The following is a 25,606-nucleotide window of genomic DNA, read 5'->3' as shown; positions in this document are numbered from 1 at the left end:
ATTTTGACCTGGATTCCCGCGAAGCTGAGGACTATGGGCGACTAAAAACCGAGATCCTGTCCCGGTACCAGCTGACTGCCAGAGATAGGGCTGTAAAGTTCCATCAATGGACCTATACAGCTGATCAACCCGTCCGTGCCCAGATCTTCGCATTAATACGACTGACGAAACAGTGGCTAGAACCTGGAAAGGGAGTAGGACATGTGATAGAGACTCTCGTAGTGGACAAGATATTGAGAGAATTGCCCAGTGACTTAAAAAGGGTTGTGGGGCAAGCCAACCCGTTGTCAGCCGACGACATAGCCCAGGCGGTGGAAACATATCGGTCTACAGGGGAGTTGTTAAAAAGTGACAAGGAGGAACGGAAGGAGTCTTCCAATCCCGTACCACGACTCACCCCGGCGCGCCCGCCACCGAAACGTCCAAGCCCCCCCCGGAGGTGGGAGAAGTCAGCCACCACACAGCAGGGTCGGTGTTATAAATGTCAGTCTCCCAACCATTATGCCCCACAATGTCCTAGCAAGGATGAGCCCATGGTCACGGAGTCATCACTGCCTACCCCCACACATCCCATTTTGAGGGGGCAGGATCAACACTGTTGGTTAGCAGAGATAGCCCCAGCCTCAGAGATTCCGGTGCGAGTCGAAGGACAAGATGTGGTAGCTATTCTCGACTCGGGAAGCATGGTTACGTTAGTAGAGGAGCGGATGGTGACCTCCGCAACACTGCTACCAGACAAAGTAGCCGTATCCTGTATCCATGGAGACACCCACTATTACCCCACTGTGAATCTGCCTATTCTCACTCCAAAAGGAAGGTGTACAGTCAGGGCAGGAAAAGTGCCCCAGCTGAAGGTGCCATTATTGATCGGGAGAGACTGTCCCCTATATAAGGAGCTTCGGCAGATGACGTTATGCACGGGAAGAAGGGGGACAGGAAAGAAGAGAAAATCCAAGCCCGAGGTAGTAGTCCTACAAGGAGACGTAGCCGCGTCCTCGTCCTCTGCAGCAGAGGAAGAAATAGCGACCCAACGTTTACGACAGATATTCCAGGAAACCACTGATGAAGACACATGTGAAGGGTTATACACAACGCAGGAAGGAAGGAGCAACCAGGCGCTAAGGGATATATTTGAAGCTCCATCCGAGGAGGGAACCTGGAAGGGATTCTCCTCGGTCACCCCTGATGGGGATGTGGAACATCCTCCACATCCCTCTACCGAGGTCGACCTGCACCAGGAATTAAAGGGACAGTTCGGCACCTCGCAGCATAGAGACCCAGACCTAAAGGAGGCCATGAGGAAGGTGAAGGTGATCGACGGGAGGAACGTCGACGGATCAGGTGAGCCCCCTCTTCCTTACTATGCAATCAGGCGGGGTCTCTTATACTGGGTCGTACGACGAAGGGGGGAAAACCAGGAATTACTAATGGTGCCTAGGCCATACAGGGATACAGTTCTACAGTTAGCCCATTCCCACGTCCTAGGAGGACACCTGGCACGAGACAAGACTATTGACAGAATCATGCAGAGATTCTATTGGCCCCGGGTCACCCGGGATGTGGCCAGGTATTGTAGGACGTGTGATCAATGTCAACGTACAGCCCCACGGCCACACCTGCGTAACCCTTTGATTCCTCTCCCCATCATAGAGACCCCCTTTGAACGCATAGCTATGGACCTCGTAGGGCCCCTCCCAAAATCCGCCAGAGGACACGAGTACATCCTAGTGGTTATAGATTACGCTACCAAGTTCCCGGAGGCCATACCCCTGCGTAACATGTCGTCAAAGGGAATTGCCAAGGAGCTATTCCTGATGTTCTCTCGTGTGGGCCTCCCCAAGACTATCTTAACCGATCAAGGAACCCCGTTCATGTCCCGGTTGATGAAGGACTTGTGTCGGTTATATCAGGTTCAACAGATACGTACAAGCATATTCCACCCTCAAACAGACGGGTTGTGTGAACGCTTGAACAAAACGATTAAAAGCATGTTGAGAAGAGTGGTGTCCCGAGACGGGAAAAACTGGGACATGCTTCTCCCACACTTAATGTTTGCCCTGCGAGAAGTACCCCAGGCATCCACTGGATTCTCTCCGTTTGAATTGCTCTATGGCAGACCCTGTCGAGGAATCCTCGACTTAGCCAAGGAGACCTGGGAGACCCAACCATGTCCCTTTCGATCCACAATAGAACACGTTACCCTGATGAGAGACCGCCTGTCAGCAGTGTGGCCCATAGTCAAGGAGCATATGGAGAAGGCCCAAAGGACCCAAGGCCAGGCCTATGATAAGTCCGCGACCCCCCGTGAGTTCACCGTGGGAGAGAAAGTGATGGTGCTTGTGCCCACGGCCGAACATCGCTTGCTGGCGCAGTGGAGGGGGCCCTACGAGGTAATGAAAAGGGTCTCACCGGTCAATTACCTCATCAAGCAACCTGACAGGAGGAAGAAGGTCCAACTCTATCACATAAACCTGCTGAAGACGTACCATGGACGAGAGGAGGAGGTGGCTTTGATGGCCCTGGAGGGCAAAGGAAAAGAGGAGACTCTACCACAGGTGCGCCGTGGCCAAACTCTCCTACCGGAGCAGTCAAGACAGCTAGACAAGCTGATTATGAACTTCGGTCGAATATTCTCTCCATTCCCAGGACAAACAGATGTCCTGTTCCACCATATCCACACGGAACCCGGCAAGAAGGTGCATATCCGCCCTTACAGGATTCCTGAGGCTCGCCGAGTCATCGCTAAGAAAGAGGTGAGGGAGATGTTGAGGATGGGCGTGATCGAGCCCTCGACGAGTGAGTGGTCCAGTCCCATAGTCCTGGTCCCCAAGTCCGATGGTAGTATGAGACTCTGCAACGACTTTAGGGGCGTGAATGCCATCTCTACATTCGATGCGTATCCCATGCCCCGTGTGGATGAACTCTTGGAGCGCTTAGGAAAGGCCAAGTTCATCACTACCCTGGATTTGACAAAGGGATATTGGCAAGTGCCGGTGGCTCCGGAGGATCGCCCAAAGACTGCCTTCGCCACCCCAGAGGGGCTTTTCCAGTATGTGAGGATGCCCTTCGGACTGCACGGTGCCGCTGCAACTTTCCAACGCCTCATGGATGCCATTCTACGGCCCCATCAAGAGTATGCAGCGGCGTACATAGACGATGTGGTCATCCACAGCGAGGACTGGGATAGTCACCTCCTGCGATTACGGGCGGTGCTCGTGAGTTTGGAAGCCACCGGGTTGACAGCCAATCAAAATAAATGCTGCCTGGGCCTGACCGAAGCGGAATACCTGGGGTACACCGTGGGGAATGGGAAAATACGCCCACAGGCAGAGAAGACCAGGGCAATTCGTGACTGGCCTCGACCCCGGACCAAGCGAGACGTTCGGGCATTCTTAGGGATAACAGGATATTATCGCCGTTTTATCCCGGGATATGCAACCATTGCCAACCCCCTTACAAACCTCATCAGGAAAAACCTGCCAAACCAGGTAGAGTGGAAAGACGAGACGGAAGAGGCCTTTCAATTGCTAAAAGATGGCCTGTGTTCTGATCCCGTTCTACAGGCTCCGGACTTCTCACAAGAGTTCATTGTGCAGGTCGACGCCTCAGATACAGGGCTCGGGGCCGTACTAGCTCAGGGTAAAGGTGAAGCAGAGAAGCCGATTCTCTTCATTAGTAGGAAGCTCAGCGATCGGGAACAGAGGTATGCGACCGTAGAGAAAGAGGCCTTAGCCATCAAGTGGGCCCTCGATTATCTCCGGTACTACCTACTGGGTCGGAGGTTTGCATTAGTTACTGACCATGCGCCCCTCACGTGGATGGCTGGTAAGAGAAACAATAACAACAGAATAGCCAGATGGTTTTTGTCTTTACAACCGTTCTCTTTCCATGTCATCCACAGGGCCGGATCGAGGAACGGGAATGCAGACGCGCTGTCCCGACGCGACCAAGACGGTGCGTCTGGCGCCCGACCCTCCGGTTCGGTCCTGGGGGGGAAGGTATGTGGAAGGACCACCAGAGGGCAGGCTGGGCTCATGGATAGTAGCCCAACAAGGCATGGGAGACAAGGTAACCAGAGGCAATTAAGCACAGCTGACGGTACTAATGACATACTCTCCTTTCCCTATAAGAGAGAGAATGGAACCAGCAGAGAAGGGGGGAAACTATCTCTGGAAGATGGCCACCGAGAGAGAGGAGCTATCCATGAAAGAACCACTAAGACGGTGACAATCCCGTGACTTTTTGTTGTAGTTTAAAGATAATCCTATTGTGTTCCTGTTTCATCTGGAGAAGAAGATGTATGTTTTTTTCCTTAGAAGATTTTCATTGATTATGTTGGAGTGTTTGTGTTGACCAAATGCCCTCAATAGAGAACTGTGTTCAATCAAGAAAACCTACTCCTGACTCGTTTATTCCACCTTCCCGCTTTAGAGTGACACCCAATTACTTGGTCCGCTCACAACTATGTATAAAAAGTGCTGTAATTTCTAAAAACGGTTCACCCGATATGATGAAAATCGCCTCAGATTAAAGCGGACAGTCTGCACTTCTACCTCATTGTCATTGTATCATTTAATTCCAAAATGCTGGATGCAGAGCCAAAACAACAAAAAGTGTCACTGTCCCAATACTTTTGGAGCTCGCTAAATAATAATATGTAACTTGCTAAATAATAAAAAGGGACTCACCTCTCCTGGTAGTCTGTAAGCAGCATTGTATTCCAGTGGGATTTTTACATCAGGACTCTCTCTGCCACAGATCAGAAAGAAAAGTCAGTTTACTCTTTGCTTGTGTTGTTGGAATAGATTACATGTTAATTCAATGGTCATGTCAAGTACATCTGAAAGGATTGAATAGGTACACACAATACAGGGTGGGGGTCCAGTGCCAAGCTCATCAGAACTATTACCATATCGCTCACTCTACAAATCCTTTCAGATCTTTGAGTGCATAGAGGGTAGGGGCTAAAGATCATGGACCAAGCCATATTGCAATAGGTAGGAACTACCAACCCATGATGACTATAACCAAGGTAATGTTAAATTAGGTAACACTGAAGCAAAACGTTTCAAAATCCTGTTTAAAAAAGGGAATGACGTCACACTGGATAAGCGAGTCTGCTAAATTACTAAAATGTAAAACATACAAACAAAAACAAGCATTTCTTATAAGACACACATAGATAGTACCCCTACTACCAACCTGTTTAACTCAATTCCAAACTGTTTTCTTCCATTTCATAACAAATTAACACATCCCAACAAAAGGTAGGATGAGCCAGTGTTGTCATGGCCCTCCGCTGGTACTGACCTGTGGATGAGCACCAGGCCCACCTGGCCTCTCAGCCTCCAGGCTAGAGTTTGGGCAGTGACCCGGTCAAGGGCCACGGTGTGGGGCTGAGAGAAGAGGAAGAGCAGGGGCACCTGGAGGTGGCTGTGGACCATGTTCACTTCTGAAGGCTCCACTGAGGCCTCACTCTGATAGGGAGAGAAATTGTATAAACTTTTTTAATCCCAGACATGAACAATAACAAAAAGATTGAGCAAAATCACTAGAGTTCCACCAACAAGGGATATATGTATTCTGCCTGTAGCCTAAGAATCACTAATCAAACTGTTGTCTTAGCAAGTAGGCTGTTTTATTTGCTTGTTTTGAATTTTGAAGTTGTCTTTGAAGTGAATATATTGTTGACAGTGGCAGGGACTGCCAGAAGGAGGGTGGCTCCAGAATTCACTCTGTCTGAAATCAACCACCAGCAAGGGAGTAGAGACGGGGCAACCTGGCTTCTCACCACCAGTGGGGCTTCCATCAGCTGGAGGAAGGTGTAGATGTGGAGGGTGGTGAGGGCTCTCCTTAGGGCCGTGTGTGGACAGGAGTCTGAGTGCTGGGATTGGGATGCACCCTTACAGTGCAGGAACCACAGACCTGCTGTCAGAGATGAAATATCCTCCACCCTGCAATGTAGCACAAGAGGAAGATGACACCAATAGTCGTAATATGCCGAATTGTAAATTGTTCCCTTTTGTGTGATCTGAAAGAAAGATAAGTATAAGCAATATTGGAATAAGTATATTTAGGCTATCAAAGTCTCAGGTATCCAAACTTTCAGATATACACAAAATGTCTAGGGGTCATTTGGGAGTTCAGCAAAAGTCTAAGCTATAGATATATAGAAAGAGTATTCTAGTTACCTTGTCATGGTGCAGACCCATTTGGTCATACATTCCATGCATACCAAACGGGCATCTACGTATATCATCCAGGACTAGACATCTGACTTTCACATTTCATACAGAAGAGGGAATGATATTTCAATAGCATATTCTTTAATACACCGTATCATCACAGTCATGTTCAGTAGAGAGAAAACTGTTTGAAACAAGAGTGAAAGGGGATGTACATCCTGTATTTGACCAATATTTTTAGTTAGACTTGGGTGGTATCTAGATTTTCATACCGACCTTGTTCCATCCCAGGATATTTGGTAATACAGACACTGAACACAAGGGGCACTATTTTCAAACCCCACTGAGGCTCTGTAATCTGAAGGTTAGCAATGGCCCAGGTATACGTAAATTTCCATAGCTAAATGCTATTGAGCGCTTTGCGAGCATCTTATTCAGTCTGAAACTACACTGCTCAAAAAAATAAAGGGAACACTTAAACAACAATGTAACTCCAAGTTCACACTTCTGTGAAATCAAACTGTCCACTTAGGAAGCAACACTGATTGACAATACATTTCACATGCTGTTGTGCAAATGGAAGAGACAACAGGTGGAAATTATAGGCAATTAGCAAGACACCCCCAATAAAGGAGTGGTTCTGCAGGTGGGGACCACAGACCACTTTCAGTTCCTATGCTTCCTGGCTGATGTTTTGGTCTCTTTTGAATGCTGGCGGTGCTTTCACTCTAGTGGTAGCATGAGACGGAGTCTACAACCCACACAAGTGGCTCAGGTAGTGCAGCTCATCCAGGATGGCACATCAATACGAGCTGTGGCAAGAAGGTTTTCTGTGTCTGTCAGCGTAGTGTCCAGAGCATGGAGGCGCTACCAGGAGACAGGACAGTACATCAGGAGACGTGGAGGCCGCCGTAGGAGGGCAACAACCCAGCAGCAGGACCGCTACCTCCGCCTTTGTGCAAGGAGGAGCAATGCCAGAGCCCTGCAAAATGACCTCCAGGTGGACACAAATGTGTATGTGTCTGCTCAAACGGTCAGAAACAGACTCCATGAGGGTGGTAGACTCCACAGGTGGGGGGGGGGGGGGGGGGGTTGTGCTCACAGCCAAACACCGTGCAGGACGTTTTTCATTTGCCAGAGAACACAAAGATTGGCAAATTCGTCACTGGCGCCCTGTGCTCTTCACAGATGAAAGCAGGTTCACACTGAGCACATGTGACAGACGTGACAGTCTGGAGACGCCGTGGAGAACGTTCTGCTGCCTACAACATCCTCCAGCATGACCAGTTTGGCGGTGGGTCAGTCATGGTGTGGGGTGGCATTTCTTTGGGGGGGGCGCACAGCCCTCCATGTGCTCGCCAGAGGTAGCTTGACTGCCATTATTGGGTATCGAGATGAGATCCTCAGACCCCTTGTGAGACCATATGCTGGTGCGGTTGGTCCTGGGTTCTTCCTAATGCAAGACAATGCTAGACCTCATGTGGCTGGAGTGTGTCAGCAGTTCCTGCAAGAGGAAGGCATTGATTGCTATGGACTGGCCCGCCCGTTCCCCAGACCTGAATCCAATTGAGCACATCTGGGACATGTCTCGCTCCATCCACCAACGCCACGTTGCACTACAGACTGTCCAGGAGTTGGCGGATTATTTAATCCAGGTCTGGGAGGAGATCCCTCAGGAGACCATCCGCCACCTCATCAGGAGCATGCCCAGGCGTTGTAGGGAGGTCATACAGGCACGTGGAGGCCACACACACACACTACTGAGCCTAATTTTGATTTGTTTTAAGGACATTACATCAAAGTTGGATCAGCCTGTAGTATGGTTTTCCACTTCAATTTTGAGTGTGATTCCAAATCCAGACCTACATGGGTTGATCAATTTGATTTCCATTGATAATTTGTGTGATTTTGTTGTCAGCACATTCAACTATGTAAAGAAAAAAGTATTTCATAAGAATATTTCATTCATTCAGATCTAGGATGTGTTATTTTAGTGTTCCCTTTATTTTTTTGAGCAGTGTATGTGCAGGTTAGACATCCCAGCTCATCAAGTCATACAAGTAACTAAAAAAATGCTACTCATAAAAATGTAAAAAAAGACCGCAAGGCTCTTGACCCATGAGGGGGTTCTCCGCTGTTACTAAGCAAAGCTTGATTTTGAAAGAAGCTAACCAGCTAAATAATGTAACTACTAAGTCAGCAAACCAAATGCACAACAGCAGAGCATTTAGCAGATTTCAGACAGTTAACCCTTGTAGTTACAAGATATCTAGTTGGCAAACAGTTGTGAATTACAGACTAACTATATACAATGGTTGCTCCGCTAAAAGTTTTGCAATTATGCTGCGGGATTTAGAGGTAATTTGTGGTTTAGTACTTTACCCTGCGTCACCACTTCATTGCTCCAGACCAGCGCAAGGGGGAGTTGGACCGAAAAGTATCATCAGTGCTCTTACTGTGTCTGACAATGAATGGGCGACAAACCTAAATAGAAAAACTGATAATTGTGCACGATTTCAGAATTACTTACCGGTACTAAAATTGTTGTCACTAAGGATATTTTACTCTTAAACCCACTCCCGACCAGTCACATTGTAACAGTGTCTGAGTGGTGCAACGGTCTAAGACACTGCATACCCGTGCCGGCCTTAATTTTATCCTCGCTCAATTTACGTCATTTGAAAATAAAAACTCCAAAATATATATATATATTTTTTTTAAACAAAGCGATTATTATAAAAGCCCATTGGATATTCTCACAGATATATTAATAACCCTGTTATTAGCAGGACAATATATATTGGTCATGGATCCCGAGTGGGGCACAATGGGATTGCCTTGCAGTTCTCCAGCTGTATCCACTGAAAGCGCGCAAAGTTCGAGGCACGAGGGCAGGGGACACGGGACGAGCAGCGCACAGAAGACCGACCTAGCCCACAGGGAAGGGAGGAGGGAGGGGTGGACCCCCACCCCGGGTAGAACAGAGTAACAGGTTGACTACACCGCTCGCGTCGCAAAATACATTTTGAAATCTATTATTATTATTATTATTCAATTATTGCACCCACACTGCTTGCGCGTGCCAACAAGCATCTGCGTTGAAGAGCTAAAATAGAAGTTAGTTCTATTTCTGACGCAGATCGCACTGCAATTCTTGCCTCTCCCATTTCCTCATAGGGTTATAGAAGCAGGTACCCACGTGCCTCCTCATTGGTTATACCCACATGGGTGACTGAAAGACCAAATAGGTCAGTGGCGGTTACCTAATTCATGAAAGTTGCCAATCGCAATATAAAGTCAAGAGAAGAAAAAGCCTGGAAGGAGGAGAGATGACTAGAAACGGTTCGGTTGACCGTTTTATGTGTGGATTAATTGGTGGAGTAGAGGACCTTGTGCATTTCAGGTAAAATAACAACTCATAAATGTTTAATGCTTTTCGACCTGTCCCCAAATTAATATAATTGGTTCAGAGTTTGTTTTGATAACATTTGTGTTGTGATCGCGTTTGTTGTGGGGGGACAAAATACAGTTATGCACGATGGCGCATGCGCACAGTTGGTTTGAGTTCCGTGCAACACTTTAAGGGGCATTGCACTAATAATGGCGCCGACTCCCCCTGTTCTGTTCTTAGTGCTAGTCTGCACGTTAAAACTAAAACAACGTAGATCAATTAGATTTTTCACTGAATCTCTGTTTGGGTATTGATTAGACTACAATTATACAGTAAAAATGTTATGCTCTTAGTGTAACCTTTATTTATGTTTTACCTTTATTTAACTAGGCAAGTCAGTTAAGAACAAATTCTTATTTTCAATGACGACCTAGGAATAGTGGGTTAACTGCCTGTTCAGGGGCAGAATGACAGATTTGTACCTTGTCAGCTCGGGGATTGAACTTGCAACCTTCCGGTAACTAGTCCAACGCTCTGCCGCCCCATTTACCCTGCCGCCCCATTTAACTAGTCTAGTAAGAACAAATTCTTACTTACAAGGACAGCCTACTCCTTCCTCCCCGTCGGAGAATTGAACCCCGGTCTCCCACATGCCCAGTATGGGGATTCTTTAGCTAAATAGCCCAGTACTGTACTCCCGACCGTCACACTGTACAGCGCCATATTTTAAGAAACGGAAAGGAAGAGGTTTTTTCTTTTTCTTAGAATAGAAACACTTTAATATTACAATTTCTTAAAAATCAGTCCAAAATACTATGTGCTTAAAAAAAAAAGTTTTAAATTCTCTAGTAGAGCCACTATTGAAGGCTATCAAATGCTTCTCAAAGATGCCCTCTTGGTTGTCAAACTAGCACTAACTCGCATTAAATGGTACCAGTGGTTCACACTTAAATAACGTGCCATAGAATTCTGCGGCACCCTACAAGCTACGCCGCAGTACACTGCAACTTTTAAAGGATGAACCACTGTAGATTACCTGGCGCGCAACAGTGACTCTGCGTTTACACTAGGAAGCAGCATAGCATGGTGAAACATTGGATCCATTCATTTTCAATGGAAGGAAAGCGAGAGAAGCAGACTGAGCTGGGTGAGCAATGAGAGCATAGGCTAGGGAGCTGAACAGGGCAGGATTAAAGTTTATTCAAATCCTCTGATGTGACGCGAGTGACCAATCAATCAAAGCGCACCATTAGCTTCCAACCTCAACAGCATTGTCAGCTAATCCCGTAAATAAAATCAGCAAAAAAATAAATGTACCTTTTTCAGGACCCTGTCCTTCAATAATAATAATAATAAATAAATAAATTAGTAAAAATCCAAGTAACTTCACAGATGTTCATTGTAAATGGTTTAAACACAGTTTCCCATGCTTGTTCAATGAACCATAAACAATTAATGAAATTGCACCTGTGGAACGGTCGTTAAGACACTAACAGCTTACAGACGGTAGGCAATTAAGGTCACAGTTATGAAAACTTAGGACACTAAAGAGGCTTTTCTACTGACTCTGAAAAACACCAAAAGAAAGATGCCCAGGGTCCCTGCTCATCTGCGTGAATGTGCCTTTGGCATGCTGCAAGGAGGCATGAGGACTGCAGATGTGGCCAGGGCAATAAATTGCCATGTCTGTACTGCGAGACATCGATGACAGCGCTACAGGGAGACAGGACGGACAGCTGATCGTCTTCAGTGGCAGACTACGTGTAACAACACCTACACAGGATCAATACATTCGAACTTCACACCTGCGGGGCAGGTACAGGATGTAACAACAACTGCCAGAGTTACACCAGGAATGTACAATCCCTCCATCAGTGCTCAGATAGCCCAGCCTCTCTCACCCGATTATGGACAGAGGGCTTGTAGGCCTGCTGTGAGGCAGGTCCTCACCGGCAACAACGTCACCTATGGGCACAAACCCACCGTCACTGGACCAGACAGGACTGGCAAAAAGTGCTCTCAACTGACAAGTTGTGTTTTTTTTCTCACCAGGGATGATGGTCGGATTTGCGTTTATCGTCAAAGGAATGAGCGTTACACAGAGGCCTGTACTCTGGAGCGGGATCGATTTGGAGGTGGAGGGTCCGTCATGGTCTGGGGCGGTGTGTCATGGCATCATCGGACTGAGCTTGTTGTCATTGCTGGCAATCAATGCTGTGCGTTACAGGGAAGACATCCTCCTCCCTCATGTGGTACCCTTCCTGCAGGCTCATCCTGACATGACCCTCCAGCATGACAATGCCACCAGGCATACTGCTTGTTCTGTGTGTGATTTCCTGCAAGACAGGAATGTCAGTGTTCTGCCATGGCCATCGAAGAGTCCAGTTCTCAATCCTATTGAACACATCTGGGATGTTGGATCAGAGGGTGAGGGCTAGGGACATTTCCCCCCCAGAAGCATCCGGGAACTTGCAGGTGCCTTGGTGGAAGAGTGGGGTAACATCTCACTGCAAGAACTGGCAAATCTGGTGCAGTCCATGAGGAGGAGTGCAGTACTTAATGCAGCTGGTGGCCACACCAGATACGGACTTATTTTTTATTTTGACACCCCCCTTTGTTCAAGGACATATTATTCCATTTCCATGTCTATGTTACCTGTTCGGTTTGTCTCAGTTGTTGAATCTTGTTATGTTCATACAAATATTTACACGTGCAGTTTGCTGAAAATAAACACAGTTGACAGTGAGAGGACGTTTCTTTTTTTGCTGAGTTTAAGTAGAACTACCTAGCACCCACATTAGGAGGAGTGACGCTTGTATAGTATAAACGGACAGTAAGTGACTCAGGTCTCTTGTCATTGTGTGCTTGTAAACAAACACCACGTGACTGAGAATTACCGGTGAGCGTCATAATGAAAAAAACATTTTTTTAAAAACTGCAAGAGTTGACTGCAGGTGTTCACTTAAAAATATTCCCATTCATAAAAACACTTTTCCAAATAATACACGGTCTACTGCACAAACCTATTTTCCTTTGAAAATTGTTTTGCCACGCTGTTCCCTACTGAACACAACCCAGCTTTATCTTGTGACTGGGGAGAGGTGGCCTCTCCCTGGGGTTCCCGAGGGGGCTATGGAAGGAAGAACACTGACCCCATGTTCGTCAGCACTGGGCCTCCTGTGGTCAGCACAAACTGGTACTTGACTCCGTACACAAATGCTGTCTCCATCAACGCTCGGTGCTCTGGATAGAATGACAGGGACGTGAAGGTTACACCGAATGACAAAACTCAGAGAAGTTGGTACAAAGTGTTAGGCTGTACTAAAATGGAACCAAGGGGTTGAATAGCAAAATCATTTTCTATAGCTTTGGATAAAAATAAATGTATGATATGAAAACTACTTTCATCCTTGGCAACAAGTCAATAGTCAAATGGATTTCTCTTAAATCTAAAAACCCAGGCTGGGTCAAAGCAATATGCCCTCTGAGATGAGAAGTGAGGAAACCTCGGACTAATTGAGATGCACCTCTTGTAGTTTCCTTCCTTATTATTAACCTTTTAAGGTAGTGTGGGAGACTGGACCTTACCTGGTAAGCCCAAGACCTGGACATGGCCTAGCACAATATCAGCCTTGCCTTTAGCTGCCCTCTCCACTGACTGTAGCTCAGCAATTGTATGGACGTACCTCACCTCGTCAAAAAGCACAGTGCTGAGGGAGGGACAGGTCACATACATACCATTACATTAATATGGCCATTCAATAAATAAATTCCCTCGCCTAAGCAGGTTGCGGTAGAGTAAATAGACAAATGAGTGAAATGCATTCGTACATGTTCATGTTCCATTGTGCAACAGTATTCAAGATTTACTCAACCCTACAATAGTTAAAATTAATTTGAAAAAGTCCCTTCATACAGTGCTTTCAAAGGGTATTATTTATTGACTTTGCGTCACAAAATAGCACAATCAATAATAGAGACGCTGGAAGCAAAGTGTGTGGGAATATCTATTCATTATGTACACACAAATGAAAAATGGTATGTCATTTGTCAGTGTACTCTATATCGTACATGTTGAATTAAAGAGCAACTGGCCCTAAAAACCAACTTATAATATATATATATATATATTTTTTTTTAAACAGCCTATGAGTCAGAAGCATTTATTATACTGTCAAAATTGACTACAAAGTGTAAATAGGATAATATTGGTCATAGTCAGTCTCGTACAAAACAGTTGCGAGAATTGTGGTCGTGACTGCATCACAACGTAAATGAAGGTTGGGTTTGTTTCAATCCTGCCCACAGCTGTCAGCACATAAGTAAACATCAATTCAGATGACCCAATCATAATGTGTTTGGTAAATTTGGGTTGCCTTTGGTTAATGAACCAAATCTAAAACGAGGCCAAATACAGAAGTGCAGTCACCCTTTAAAGTGACTGGTCATTTCTTGATAAACTAATATTATTTATTTAACTTCGGGTTTACTGCCTTTTTCAGGGGCAGAACTACAAGATTTTTACCTTGTCAGCTCAGGGATTCCATCTAACAACCTTTCGGTTACTGGCCCAACGCTCTAACCACTAGTTTACCTGCCGCCCCGGGTCTGTCAAAGGTCTGTCAAAGCCTCTTCCTAACAGTGAGGCTACAGCGCTTCTGCTGAAGCGAGAAGCTGCCTAAAGCCAAGCTCAAAGTATGGATTAGCTCAAATAACCCATCAGTTGTCTCCATTATTTGTTAATTGGAGACACCATCTACAAAGACACTGACTCGGCAGGCACCGACTGACTGAGTTGTGAGAGTTATACATTGATTGACCCCTAGGTGAGCTACTGTACTCCCAGCTCAAGGTAGAAGTCGCCCCTAACCACAGATCTAGGATCAGATTACCCTACCCTTAAAGGGCCAACCTGCAGTTGAAACAAAGCATTATCCCCGTCACTGTTTCAGTAAAAAGCTGAGGGATGGGTCTGGAGAAATGTAGTCACTGAAATTCAGTCATGATATGACAATTATTGTTTTAACCATATTTTGAAGCTATACAGCATTTTTTTATTTGATTTACTTTGTTTACAAACATTGGAATAGAAGCTTATTTTGAGTCGTATGGATACGACAGTTAAACTAAGCTCATGAGTCATTTATAGGTCATATTCTTCAAGAATATAAGAATCAAATGGGTACATACTGTATCATAAATGTTTACAAATGTCCAAAAATGGATGTAGCAAGCAACTGCTGATTGCCCCTTCAACCACTGCAGAGGTTATACAATATCTAACCCTGTATCAGTGTTTAGGGGAAATGTTAACAAACTCTTTACTCACAAGAGAACGTGAGACACTATGGCGTTCACATCGAATACGGTGTCTGTGTCGAAACTCTTCAGGACATTGCCACCCCTGCAAGACAACAAATAATATAATAGTTATGTTCATTTTTGTGAGAACCATCTGTTCATCTTAAACCATAAAATGCATTCTAAAATTACATTGTATTAGGTGTAATATGCATGTACTGTTTGCACAATATTTAATCAAGCTCCTTAAGATCCACAATGGATATACAATACACACCTGAACAAATAAACTTTTTTCATCAGCTTCTCTCCAGTGCAGTACTTTGCTATGTGTTCATTAGTACAATTTACCTGCAAACATGCATAGACAATGAAAACAATTCATTCTAAACAGATGTTTGTTTACTTTGCTCTTCACATAAGTTAACTTGTAGTGCAAAGTTGATCAAAAAGTGGTCAAAGAAAATACCTGAAGTCCGGGTCTCTCTAACAGGAGGCCTTTGGCAGCCAGCAATGCATACTACAGCCGACAACAATACAGTCCTTTCAAAAACCCATACCATTTCTTATAGTAACAATAAGCCAGTGAGGATTTGTCTTACTTGTGGAATGAACAAAAGTTGCTCCAATTTGCAAGTAGAATCAACAACATGCTGTGTTCTCAAACAATCCAGTACTCCAGTGATGTCAAAATAAAACTTTATAAGACAGATATGAAAATATATCTAGATACCGCTACAACCTCCCAAGGTTCCCATCAATATCTAATTTCTCCTTGTGCAACATTGACTCAGCAAAAACCAGTGGTGTTTGGAGTAAATCGAGGGATAAAGATTTGTGTTGGTTACCTTAGCAACTGAAATACCGTAATCTTCTAGAACATCTGCAGACTTCTCCAGCTGTTCAATGAAGAGACCTATGGTTGGATTGACTTGTAATCAAAAATAAATTGAATTATAGTCTGTGGGGTTAGAAGGCACCAACGTTAATAGTAAACAATTGTGTGAAATACATTATTCAACTGCACTGCAAAAAGGCAAACATACTGTAATGAAACAAGGAAATAGCACGAGGTAACTAGCGAGCAGTGAACCCAATGACAAATGCCCTAACCAATAGCCACAACCCCAATTAGGATATAATCCCCATGGGAAAGGTGGTATGGTAATTATTAACTAGGGTCATTACAATACAATTTAGAATTTTATTAACCCATACCTAGGTAGGCTCATTACAATCTCAGAGCGAGTTAACCCTATTAGAGCAGTGGCTAGCGAGTTTGCCTGCAGGCTGAGAGACCCTGGTTTGAGACACGCAAGTGCAAGTGTGTTGCACTATCGAGGGCCTCAAGGGTTCCATCCAACTCCTGACACCAATTTAGCAAATGGTGCTAGTGCAACACCCCTTGCAAGTCTTGAACCCGGGCCTTCCAGACACTTTGGGGAGATTAATGTCCCTACCTGAGCAAGGGTCGTGAACTGCAATTGTTAGAGTATTCGGTGGAATATGTCCACCAGCAAGTCTACAGGGCATCTTGGGGGGGCTCATATTTTTCCTCACCTGTTAATGTCACTTACCTTGTTTTCCAAAGTATATAAAATACATCTTTCCTGATTGCATTTTCTCGAAAAAATGGGCAGCTGTGTGCTCAATGAGTTTTGAGGCATTTCCAGTGGTGCATAGCTCACTTTTTGAGCAGAGCAAAAGTATGACGACACATATGAACCATGCCATGGTCGATGAAGGATCGAACCTAACAGTTCAATTGAACCGACAAAATCTAGTAGAAATGAATGGAATAAGTTACATTCGACGATGCAAGCTGGCTAGGTCTGTTATGGCATAACGCGTTGGCTACGTTATTCAGCTAACGTTACCTAGCTAAAGTAGCCAGACAAGGGCCATTTAAATTCCATGACCACGATATGGGCACTCTTAATACGTTGCAAAAGCATTTTATATAACTAGCTTTTAGACAACTTACACGACCTGGTAACGAGCAGTTTTTTTTTTTTTCACTTCAATTATGTAGCTAAACTACCCAAATGAAAGAGGGATGCTAGAACATTTTTGCTGTTTCATCTTCCTGTGTCCCACCTAACTAACCAATCAGAGTGATGGATTTTTAAAAGCAGTTGACAGCCAATCGAAAATTAAGGGGCCTGCGCCTTCAGAGCTGACATCATTGCAAGCCAATCACAAAGAAGTATTCTGGAGGTTGGGTACCATACTGACCAATGTTGAAATAGTGGGTGGAGAGAAAACTCTACAGGGCGATATGGACTGAAAAGGACACCATTGTGGTTCTAAAGCGAGGCATTTCAGTGATTTCAACACAATGTGTGATGGAAAGGGAGCCAAGATGGCGTTGGAAGAGATCTAGTTCAAGGCTGCAGCTTATTGGTCAGTAGGCGGGCTCTAAACTGCAGCTTCACTCAGCTGATCTCTCCTTCACGTCCCCTTTTTTTCCTGAGTTGTTTTTTTGCACAGATGAGCTGCTTTGCAGAGACTGGAGGGTTTTCTTGTTTGTCTGTTTTATACCTATAGCTGTTAAATCATCCGTTCTGTCGTTAACCCTCGGATTTATGTCGGTAGGTGGTTAGTTAGTTAGTGTAGTATTATCAAGCTCGTGCATTTGTTTTTGAGTGGACATCAAAAAATAAATTATACAAAATTCGTGGAAAATACATAAAAAACGGGATCTTCTACTATATTAGAATAAAACATTAGATATGCTTATTTAAGTCGTTGTTGTTACACTTATCCGTTCGCTATGTTGTTGAAAGAAAACCAGGTCAGCTTAAGTGTTTTCACGTCTGTAACGGACTCAAGTGATGAACCGATTCGAGCTGCGGTTCCTCCGTCTGTGGAGCTCGGACTCACCATTGTTTATACCATCCTATATTCGCTACTTTTTGTGTATGTTTACTTGCAACTTTGGCTCATTTTGCGTTATGGACACAAGCGCTTCAGCTACCAGAGTGTCTTTCTTTTTCTCTGTTTGCTGTGGTCAGCGCTAAGGACTACATTATTTTCATTCTACTTCAAGAACGTTGTCCAAGCAAACCAGTTGCAGCCTTTGCCTTACTGGCTGTTGTACTGTTTTCCAGTATGCCTCCAATTTTTCACTCTGTGTCTGCTCAATCTTTATTTTGCACAGGTAAGTGCATGTTCATACATTTTCTGATGTTGCAATGTAATGTTTTTCATGTACACACAATCTGTCATACGCCATCTTTATTATAGGCCTATCAACTAAACATGTTTATCATGTTTTTTTGTACGTGTAATTTATCATCCTACATTTATGAGTAAAGAGTGTGTCTCCAGACAATATGCCTATAGGGCCATTTCCATGTAAAAGGACCCATGAGCACCAACATGTAAAGTTCACAGGCGCATGACAAATTGGGTGTCAAATGAAAGCTGAGTCTGTATTTTTGAGAAATTAAGGCAAATATTCATTTTTCAACTGTTTTCCATCCCAAAAAATACAAATAACAAACGGTTTTGAATTCTTGTCAGACAGATGAAAAAGGAGTTTTATAAAAAAAATACCACAACAAATTTTAAAAGATATTAGAAATACATCAATACATATCTTGAAGATATTGTCTCATTTGTCTCATTTATCTCCCTCATGAGGAGGGAGGATAATGAAAGTTCACAGAAGTAAAGGTAGACCTATCAATCAGTTCTAGTGTTTTTACTAATATCGACTTTGTTTATTAATTATTAAGTGACTAAAATCGGTAACAACATTTCCGAAAAATTGAAAGCTACAATGGGAAATCACTATGTCACTATGGCTTGTGACTTCTATGATTTCCCATTGTAGCTTTACATTTTTCGGAAATTTTGTTACCGATTTTAATCACTTAATAATTAATAAACAAAGTCCATCTCCTTTCCACTGGCATAGTACTGTCATGTTCAGCTGATAACTGTTTTCTTTCTCTTTCTGTCATCTGATGGTCAAAGCAAGAGTGTGAACAGTCTAGACAGACCCTCTCTCTAATTAATGCCACCTCTCCCAGCTCTTACTAACACCTTTTTATTTTTTTTATTTCACCTTTATTTAACCAGGTAGGCCAGTTGAGAACAAGTTCTCATTTACAACTGCGACCTGGCCAAGATAAAGCAAAGCAGTGTGACAAAAACAACAACACAGAGTTACACATAAACAAACGTACAGTCAATAGCACAATAGAAAAGAAAAATAGAAAAATCTATGTACAGTGTGTGCAAATGTAGAACAGTTAGGAGGTAGGCACCTACCCATGAGATCCCTCTCTTTCCATTTACTGTAAGCAGCATCCTCATCCACTGAGCACCGACCAACACCGGATGTCCATACATTTTGAAAAGTTGTTGAAATTTGGTCAGTCCGCCCTGGCCTTGATTCCAACATCCAAGGAACGTCTGGACCGGCCTTCATTTGGCCCAAACATAGACGTCTATGTTTCACAAGTATGGACAGTAAAGTACAGTAGAGTAGAGCACATTAAAGAAAAGTATAGTTCAGTACTGTACCGTAAAGAAAAGTAGAATATAGTTCAGTACAGTACTGTAGTATAGAATAGAGTGGAGATTAGTACAGTAGAGTTGAGTATACTATACTGTACTGTAATGAACTATACTTTACTTGACCTTCCTGTACTGAACCCTACTGTGCTGTACTCTACTCTACTGAGCTCTGCTGTGCTGTACTTTTTTAGTGGTGGAGCTCATTAAAATAATAGAAAGTGTGTAGAATAATACCCAAATATACAAAGGAGTATATTGCATATTTCTACCTTTGTCTACCTATTTAGGATACATCACTATCAACTGGAAAAATAGTCTCAAAACTAACCTATAGTCATTTGCAGGAAAATCCAGTTCAAAAGAGTAGATCTCCTTTGCAGACTAAAACCAACCCTGCTATCATGACTATTCACCTGGTTCCCACAGCCTCAAAACCTATCTTGTCTGTCTAAATTTGACTCTTATCACATCTGAAAATAGTTTGATGCTTGCTTCCAATCAGCTCTTCTTCACACTGTAGGCTACAGCACTCACTCTCATGCACCCTTTCTCTTGTCTTTGTTCCACTGTGTACTGACTCACTGCGCACAGCAGCAACAACAACCCTCAAACCTGCAAGACAATCCCTACTGTGTCCCAGAGCAGTACTGGCATCCTCTGTGTGGCATATGTCCATCGCTTGGAGAGGAGCAAAGAGAGGGGTGTGTGAATGTTTTTCTCTCCCCAAGTCTCAGCAAAGCGAAGCTTCTCTTGCTCGAGTGAAAGGCTGCAAGTGCACTGATACTGCCACAAGGTGGCATTTAAACACGGTAGCCAATCAGAAGCATAACATCACCCCTTTCTTTGTCCTGTACTATTCCAGTCACACAAAAAGGGGTTTGTAGGCAGCGAGCAGTATAGGAGCAAAGCGCTCTAGCCCTCTGCCTCACATATAGCATAGATCATCTGAAGTCTCTCAAATGTATCTGCCAAATATAGACCCTTTCTTGTAAAGATGGATAAGGATGGTCATAGTGTATTGGAGGGGTTGTTGTGTGAGGGAGATGGGGGATCGCACCTGGAAGCATCCCATTACCTTTGGCAGTGACCTTCATCATCTGTTCAATGTATGTTCGTCATGAGTTTATGAGGACAATCCGTGGGATATCCCTTGGTACCTGCTGTTGCAATTTTCAAATAACACATGCCCCAATTAGTTGATGATTTGTGTTTACAGTCCCATTACCTTTGGCAGTGACCTTCATCATCTGTTCAATGTATGTTCGTCATGAGTTTATGAGGACAATCCGTGGGATACCGTATGGTGCATCATGATGACAGTTCTGATTGAAATAGGTCATCTGTGGGTAACACTATAATTGTGGTAATTCAGTAAAGTTGGTGGTTTGCTAATTTTTTCTTTGTTCTGACATTAGGGCCGGGACGATATCAGTATCGCGACAAGGAAACAAAACACGAAGTGTATTTAACTTCTTTAGGAAAACAGCCCCTAATGTCGGAAACAAAGTTCATTATGTTCTCAGCCAGAGTCAGTTATTTATTTTCCTGGTTTTGAAGGACCAAAGAGTTAGGTCTGCTTCGTGTTTTCATTTTTGCCATGGAAAAAATATTGCAGCACTGGTATCTTCACAGCCCTATCTGACATGGCATTCCATCAAGGGGAGGCTAGGTCTGGAGTTGTTGCCATAAGGTGTGTGTGTTGACTGTTTCACAGACAAGTCAGGTGTCAAGGCTTTTTTGTCCTCTTTTCCGATGACACAGCCATGCATGAGGTGTCATGTGCTTTTGTATTCCCCTTGTAAAAGTCTACCTCCATCCATACTCCCTCTCCCTCCTCCCCTCCTACCTCATCCCAGGAGATGGGGGCGAAGTGATAAACAATTAATTTGTCAGATTACACTTTCAGCAACTCTCCTGGTTGTGTGGCAGAAACACATTATGGCTTGCTGTGCCTTGAATACCAACTGTTTACATTAAACAACCATTCCCCGATGCATGTGATCTGTGAAAATTGCTGTCTGGCCTAATGCATGCATTGCCGGAGCCCGCCTGGCTGCTGTGTGATATTACAGTTAAACTGACATGTGACTTATGCAACAGTGAAAAGAGCAGAGAGAAAAAACAAGGGAGAGAGAGGGGGAGGCGAGAGAGAGACAGCAAATAGTACCATCTTGACTAAAGACTCTTTGTCATCAAGAGGTGTGTCATTCTCTGCCCAAACTGGGAAATATTGATTCCAACTTTTAGAGGATTCACTCTTTTTCAAACACCTGAGAATAAACAAGTGTGTAACAAGTTAGCTGGTGTGTCCTTGCAAAGATAATGCGTTCCGACTGGATATCGCTATGCAAGCCCTGGCGATATAAATGATCTGAGAGTGGAAGATTGACGAAAAACAGGAGACTACTCGAACTCCAACACAGACAAGTGGTCTCATGAAGATTTCTGCACCACCATTGACTGATTGGAGCGGTGTTGAACGTAGTACGGTGTCGTAATGTTTAACTATCTAGGCCAGAGTTGGCACTATGGCACAGTATTGGCAGCCAAAGCCCTATGAATTCTACAGACCTGACTGTGGGATACGCTCCGGGGTGAAGTTTACCCTACATTTTAAGATCAGCTTCCCCTCCCCAATCCAAATCTGGGGAAAACACTAAATTGACCCAAGATCTGCGTATTGGGGCAACTTCACCCTACATACACAGTGGAAGTAGGTGACCAGACCAGTCCAACAGAGCTCTTATTCACCAATATCATTTGTTTCCTTTCGGAATACCAGGATTCAGGAATGTTGTTTTGTTTCTTCCCCTGGACTTGCCTGAATGTGGTTATCAATGAAATCAAGAAATTGTCCATCCTTCGGTTTTTCTTCCGTCGTGATTGCAAATGAAAAGCATTGATTACAATTTTATTACAATTTGTGAGGATGTGGATAGGATAGTTAGGCTAGCTACATCGGCCATATAGGTGCATGTCTCTGCTACCTCTTTGGTAGCCTCTGCTTATGCTCCCGAGAGTGGCATGAATGTGACTGTCTGGCCGCAGGTGTTGCACAAACGTTTGTGTAACATTACACCCGTCATGTGCATGTGACCTGTGACTCAGACAGTATGGGCCATGTGTGGAGCGTCATCTGCATCTGACTCAACAACCTTTCCACCATGAGTTTCCTGTTCCTCAAAACCTAAATATCCTTTCTTTCTTTCGAATGTCTATCTCTCTTGTTTTCTCCCTCCCAGTCTCGATCTCTTTCTCTCGCTCCCTCTTTTAGTCGCTCACTCTCTCTCTCTCTCTCTCTTGCTCTTTCTCTCCCAGTCTCTTTTTCTCTCTCTCCCCTCTGTGAGTGATGGAGAGAAGGCTGGGAAACGGGGCCTGTCTGTTTGTCTCTGTTTGTCTGCCTCCGGTTGGACAAACAGGTTTTTCTTGGTAGCAAGAGGACCATGCATTGAAAACAGAGGCACTTCCAGGTCTCAGTGTTTTTGTCTGTCAGATTATCGTGTTCAAGTTCCAGTCAAATGGTTTTTACAGCCTGACCCCAAGTCATGAATGAAACTGACTTAAGGCCAGTCGTGACGTTGTCAAAGCAAGCGCTAGACCCCGAGGACACAATAGAATGGTGCATTCCTCTGACTTGAAGTCATGACCCTGCATATCTTCACAATACTGAACTCATATAACCTACGGGTCGAACTCTCCCATATAAACATCTGTCTGCTGAAATCTGCAATGCATTCATTAGGGACAAAATGTTATGAAACAGAGTAAAATGGGGAGGTGCCTGAAATTCTCCAATAAGAACACTGCTTTTTTGTTTGTTTTTAATGCAAAGTGTTGAGTGACAGTGTGCCCTACTGAACACAACCCAGATGTATTAACCCAATGGGCTTCCTTTCCTATTGCATCAGTGCCATAGTATCCTTTATTATGTTCAAAATACTTTTTCTCATCTACTACTCTCAACTTTTGCCCTCAACTGAAAGCTTCTAAAGTTTAGATGTGTCCCTCTGTGTCTTAATTGGTAGAGCATGGCGCTTGCAACTTCAGGATTGTGTGTTCGATTCCCGCTGGGGCCACTCATACAGAAAATGTATTCACGCATAACTGTAAGTCACTTTGGATAAAAGTGTCAGCTAAATGGCATATATTAATCGATATTATTTATAAAGCTGTTACTACAATCATAATAACTTTTTTTGAATAACATACGTTTTTGAGAAATCTGCGTAGACACATCTCCCAGATTTGATACCTCAGTATACATTGATCTTTACCTTAGAGTCAGTCCACTGTGATTGGCTGAAGGATTACATTACATTAACCCTTTACACTCATGGAAATTGGCATATATGGATAAGGCAACATTTAAATGTTTCTAACAGAATAAATAGAAAATGCACTTTGGAGATTATGGGGAAATTATTAGACCAAAGATTACACTGTTGATTTTATGTGCATTTTACACTGTACTTATTGAAGCATTTTTCAATAACAAAATCTGAAAATACTCTGGACACATTCAGTAATATAATAAGAATATTCCTTGAAATTGTGGGGTAGTTGCAACATAAGAAAAAAACTATTACAAGGGTTTGAGTGAGAGGACTAACTGGTTTCTCCAAGTGGCTACACATCTCTCCAAATGGTACAGTTCCTACGTAATTTTAATGCACTTTTATGACTCGAGGAAAGAAAGAACCTTAAAATATAAGGGGCTTTTTTTTGTTGCTCTACTAGCTTTGCTGTTGAGGAACTGAAACAAGCACATTGTAGTTTTTTTGTAGGGAACACAGCTCTGTATCCCCACCATAACACAATTGCTGTTGTTGTTTACTCAATGCAAAAACATTCCATAATAAATCTTAATCTGGGTCAGGTGGGCATAATTTCAACTATTGCCAACATGACTAGCTAAATTATAGAATACTATCTTTTTTTATGGTATTTTACAGATCTTACAGTGTTAGGCTTTCACAAGGTACTTAACAGAGTCATGAGGGCATTCAAGTGCGTGTTCCGCGACTAACTTTCTTCACAATATGGCTCATTCTGTTCAGGACAACCCAGGGTATGACGCATGTCATTCTATTGACTGTACATCATTCATAGCGATCATAAATGTTTATACTATAAATTAAATGAGTTTAAATTTTGAAATGTGAAATGCACATTTGTACTCACTGGTGTTTGCTTGCATGACATCAAAGTGGTATTTATTATAATCATCAACATCTCATCTTTCAGAACACATCAACTCCTCTCGATTTACTGCATTGCCCTCACTCAGATAGCAACAATGGGGATGGGGGCATCTTTTTGTTGCGCTTGGTACACACATTTAGAATGGCTCAGTTGAAACCCATACAGCCCTGTAAAGTGGACAGACTGAGCTCTGACATCATATATATAGTATGTTACTGCCACTGTTCCAATTGAGGCACATTTCAATGACCAAATCTGCCATTTTTAACCTGTGTACAACATGACAGGGGCTGTGAGTGTAAAGGGCTACGGGATGCTTCTGCAGTTCTGAATGGGTTGTTCATCCTCATAGAGAGGGAAAAGGTCAACAGGAAATGATGTGTTAAGCCCCTGTAAATCTGCCAGAGAACCACCGAGACTGCCAGGGATAAAGAGGGTAATTTTAGTTGAAGAAGCTTTTTTTTTTTTTTGCTGAGTCATCAGACGGACGATTTACCAAGAGTGTGTATGTGGGCTTTCTCACAGTTAACCCATAGTTATATAAAAGTTATGCCAAGACTCCCTGCCTAGTGACACAATAGAAGATAGGGCAACGCTTGATAATCAGTTGAATATTTGAATCAGCTGTGTTAGGGCCTAAAACAAAATGTGCATCCCTTTGGGTCCCGAGAATCGAGTTTGGAAACCCTGAGAGAAGGCATTTTTCTGCCGAGGCGTAGGTAACTGTTTTGTGTTTGTATTACTATGCAATATATACATTTTTATATAATATATATATTTTTTAAACTTTTTACCGCTTTTTCTCCCCAATTTTGTCATATCCAATTGGTAGTTACAGTCTTGCTGCAACTCCCGTACAGACTCGGGCCAATTGTGTGTCGCCTCATGGGTCTCCCGGTCGTGGCCGGCTGTGACACCGCCCGGGGTCAAACCCGGGTCTGTAGTGATGCTTCAAGCAGTGCTTTAGACTGCTGCGCCACATGGGAGGCCTATTACTATA

The 25,606-nt window shown here is 43.7% G+C and overlaps 2 protein-coding genes across 3 annotated transcripts in view; one reads left to right on the top strand and one right to left on the bottom strand.

Annotated features, from left to right (window-relative positions):
• txndc16 (thioredoxin domain containing 16) overlaps positions 1-16,981 on the bottom strand; it is a 61,837-nt gene extending 44,856 nt beyond the window's left edge. The window contains exons 1-9 of one of the 2 annotated variants that reach the window (XM_020474946.2): positions 16,455-16,981; positions 15,726-15,808; positions 15,155-15,228; positions 14,906-14,980; positions 13,165-13,286; positions 12,729-12,819; positions 5,792-5,954; positions 5,311-5,477; positions 4,689-4,749 (exon numbers count right to left, since the gene is read on the bottom strand). In XM_020474946.2, the coding sequence (XP_020330535.1) occupies positions 4,689-4,749; positions 5,311-5,477; positions 5,792-5,954; positions 12,729-12,819; positions 13,165-13,286; positions 14,906-14,980; positions 15,155-15,228; positions 15,726-15,808; positions 16,455-16,611 (993 nt within the window). In that variant the 5' untranslated portion in view covers positions 16,612-16,981. The remainder of the gene's footprint in view (positions 1-4,688; positions 4,750-5,310; positions 5,478-5,791; positions 5,955-12,728; positions 12,820-13,164; positions 13,287-14,905; positions 14,981-15,154; positions 15,229-15,725; positions 15,809-16,454) is intronic. The other variant, XM_031828521.1, reaches the window with a different exon arrangement.
• A 363-nt stretch (positions 16,982-17,344) lies between these two features.
• Positions 17,345-25,606, top strand: part of LOC109882865 (integral membrane protein GPR137B) — a 34,181-nt gene continuing 25,919 nt past the window's right edge. Inside the window, exon 1 of the mRNA XM_020474959.2 lies at positions 17,345-18,037. Within this exon, the coding sequence (XP_020330548.1) occupies positions 17,651-18,037 (387 nt within the window). The 5' untranslated portion in view covers positions 17,345-17,650. The remainder of the gene's footprint in view (positions 18,038-25,606) is intronic.

This window comes from Oncorhynchus kisutch, linkage group LG7, assembly GCF_002021735.2.
Source record: "Oncorhynchus kisutch isolate 150728-3 linkage group LG7, Okis_V2, whole genome shotgun sequence".
NCBI classification, from domain to species: domain Eukaryota; kingdom Metazoa; phylum Chordata; class Actinopteri; order Salmoniformes; family Salmonidae; genus Oncorhynchus; species Oncorhynchus kisutch.
Note: the sequence above shows the minus strand (reverse complement) of the source record. Positions and strands in the feature narration are given on the sequence as shown.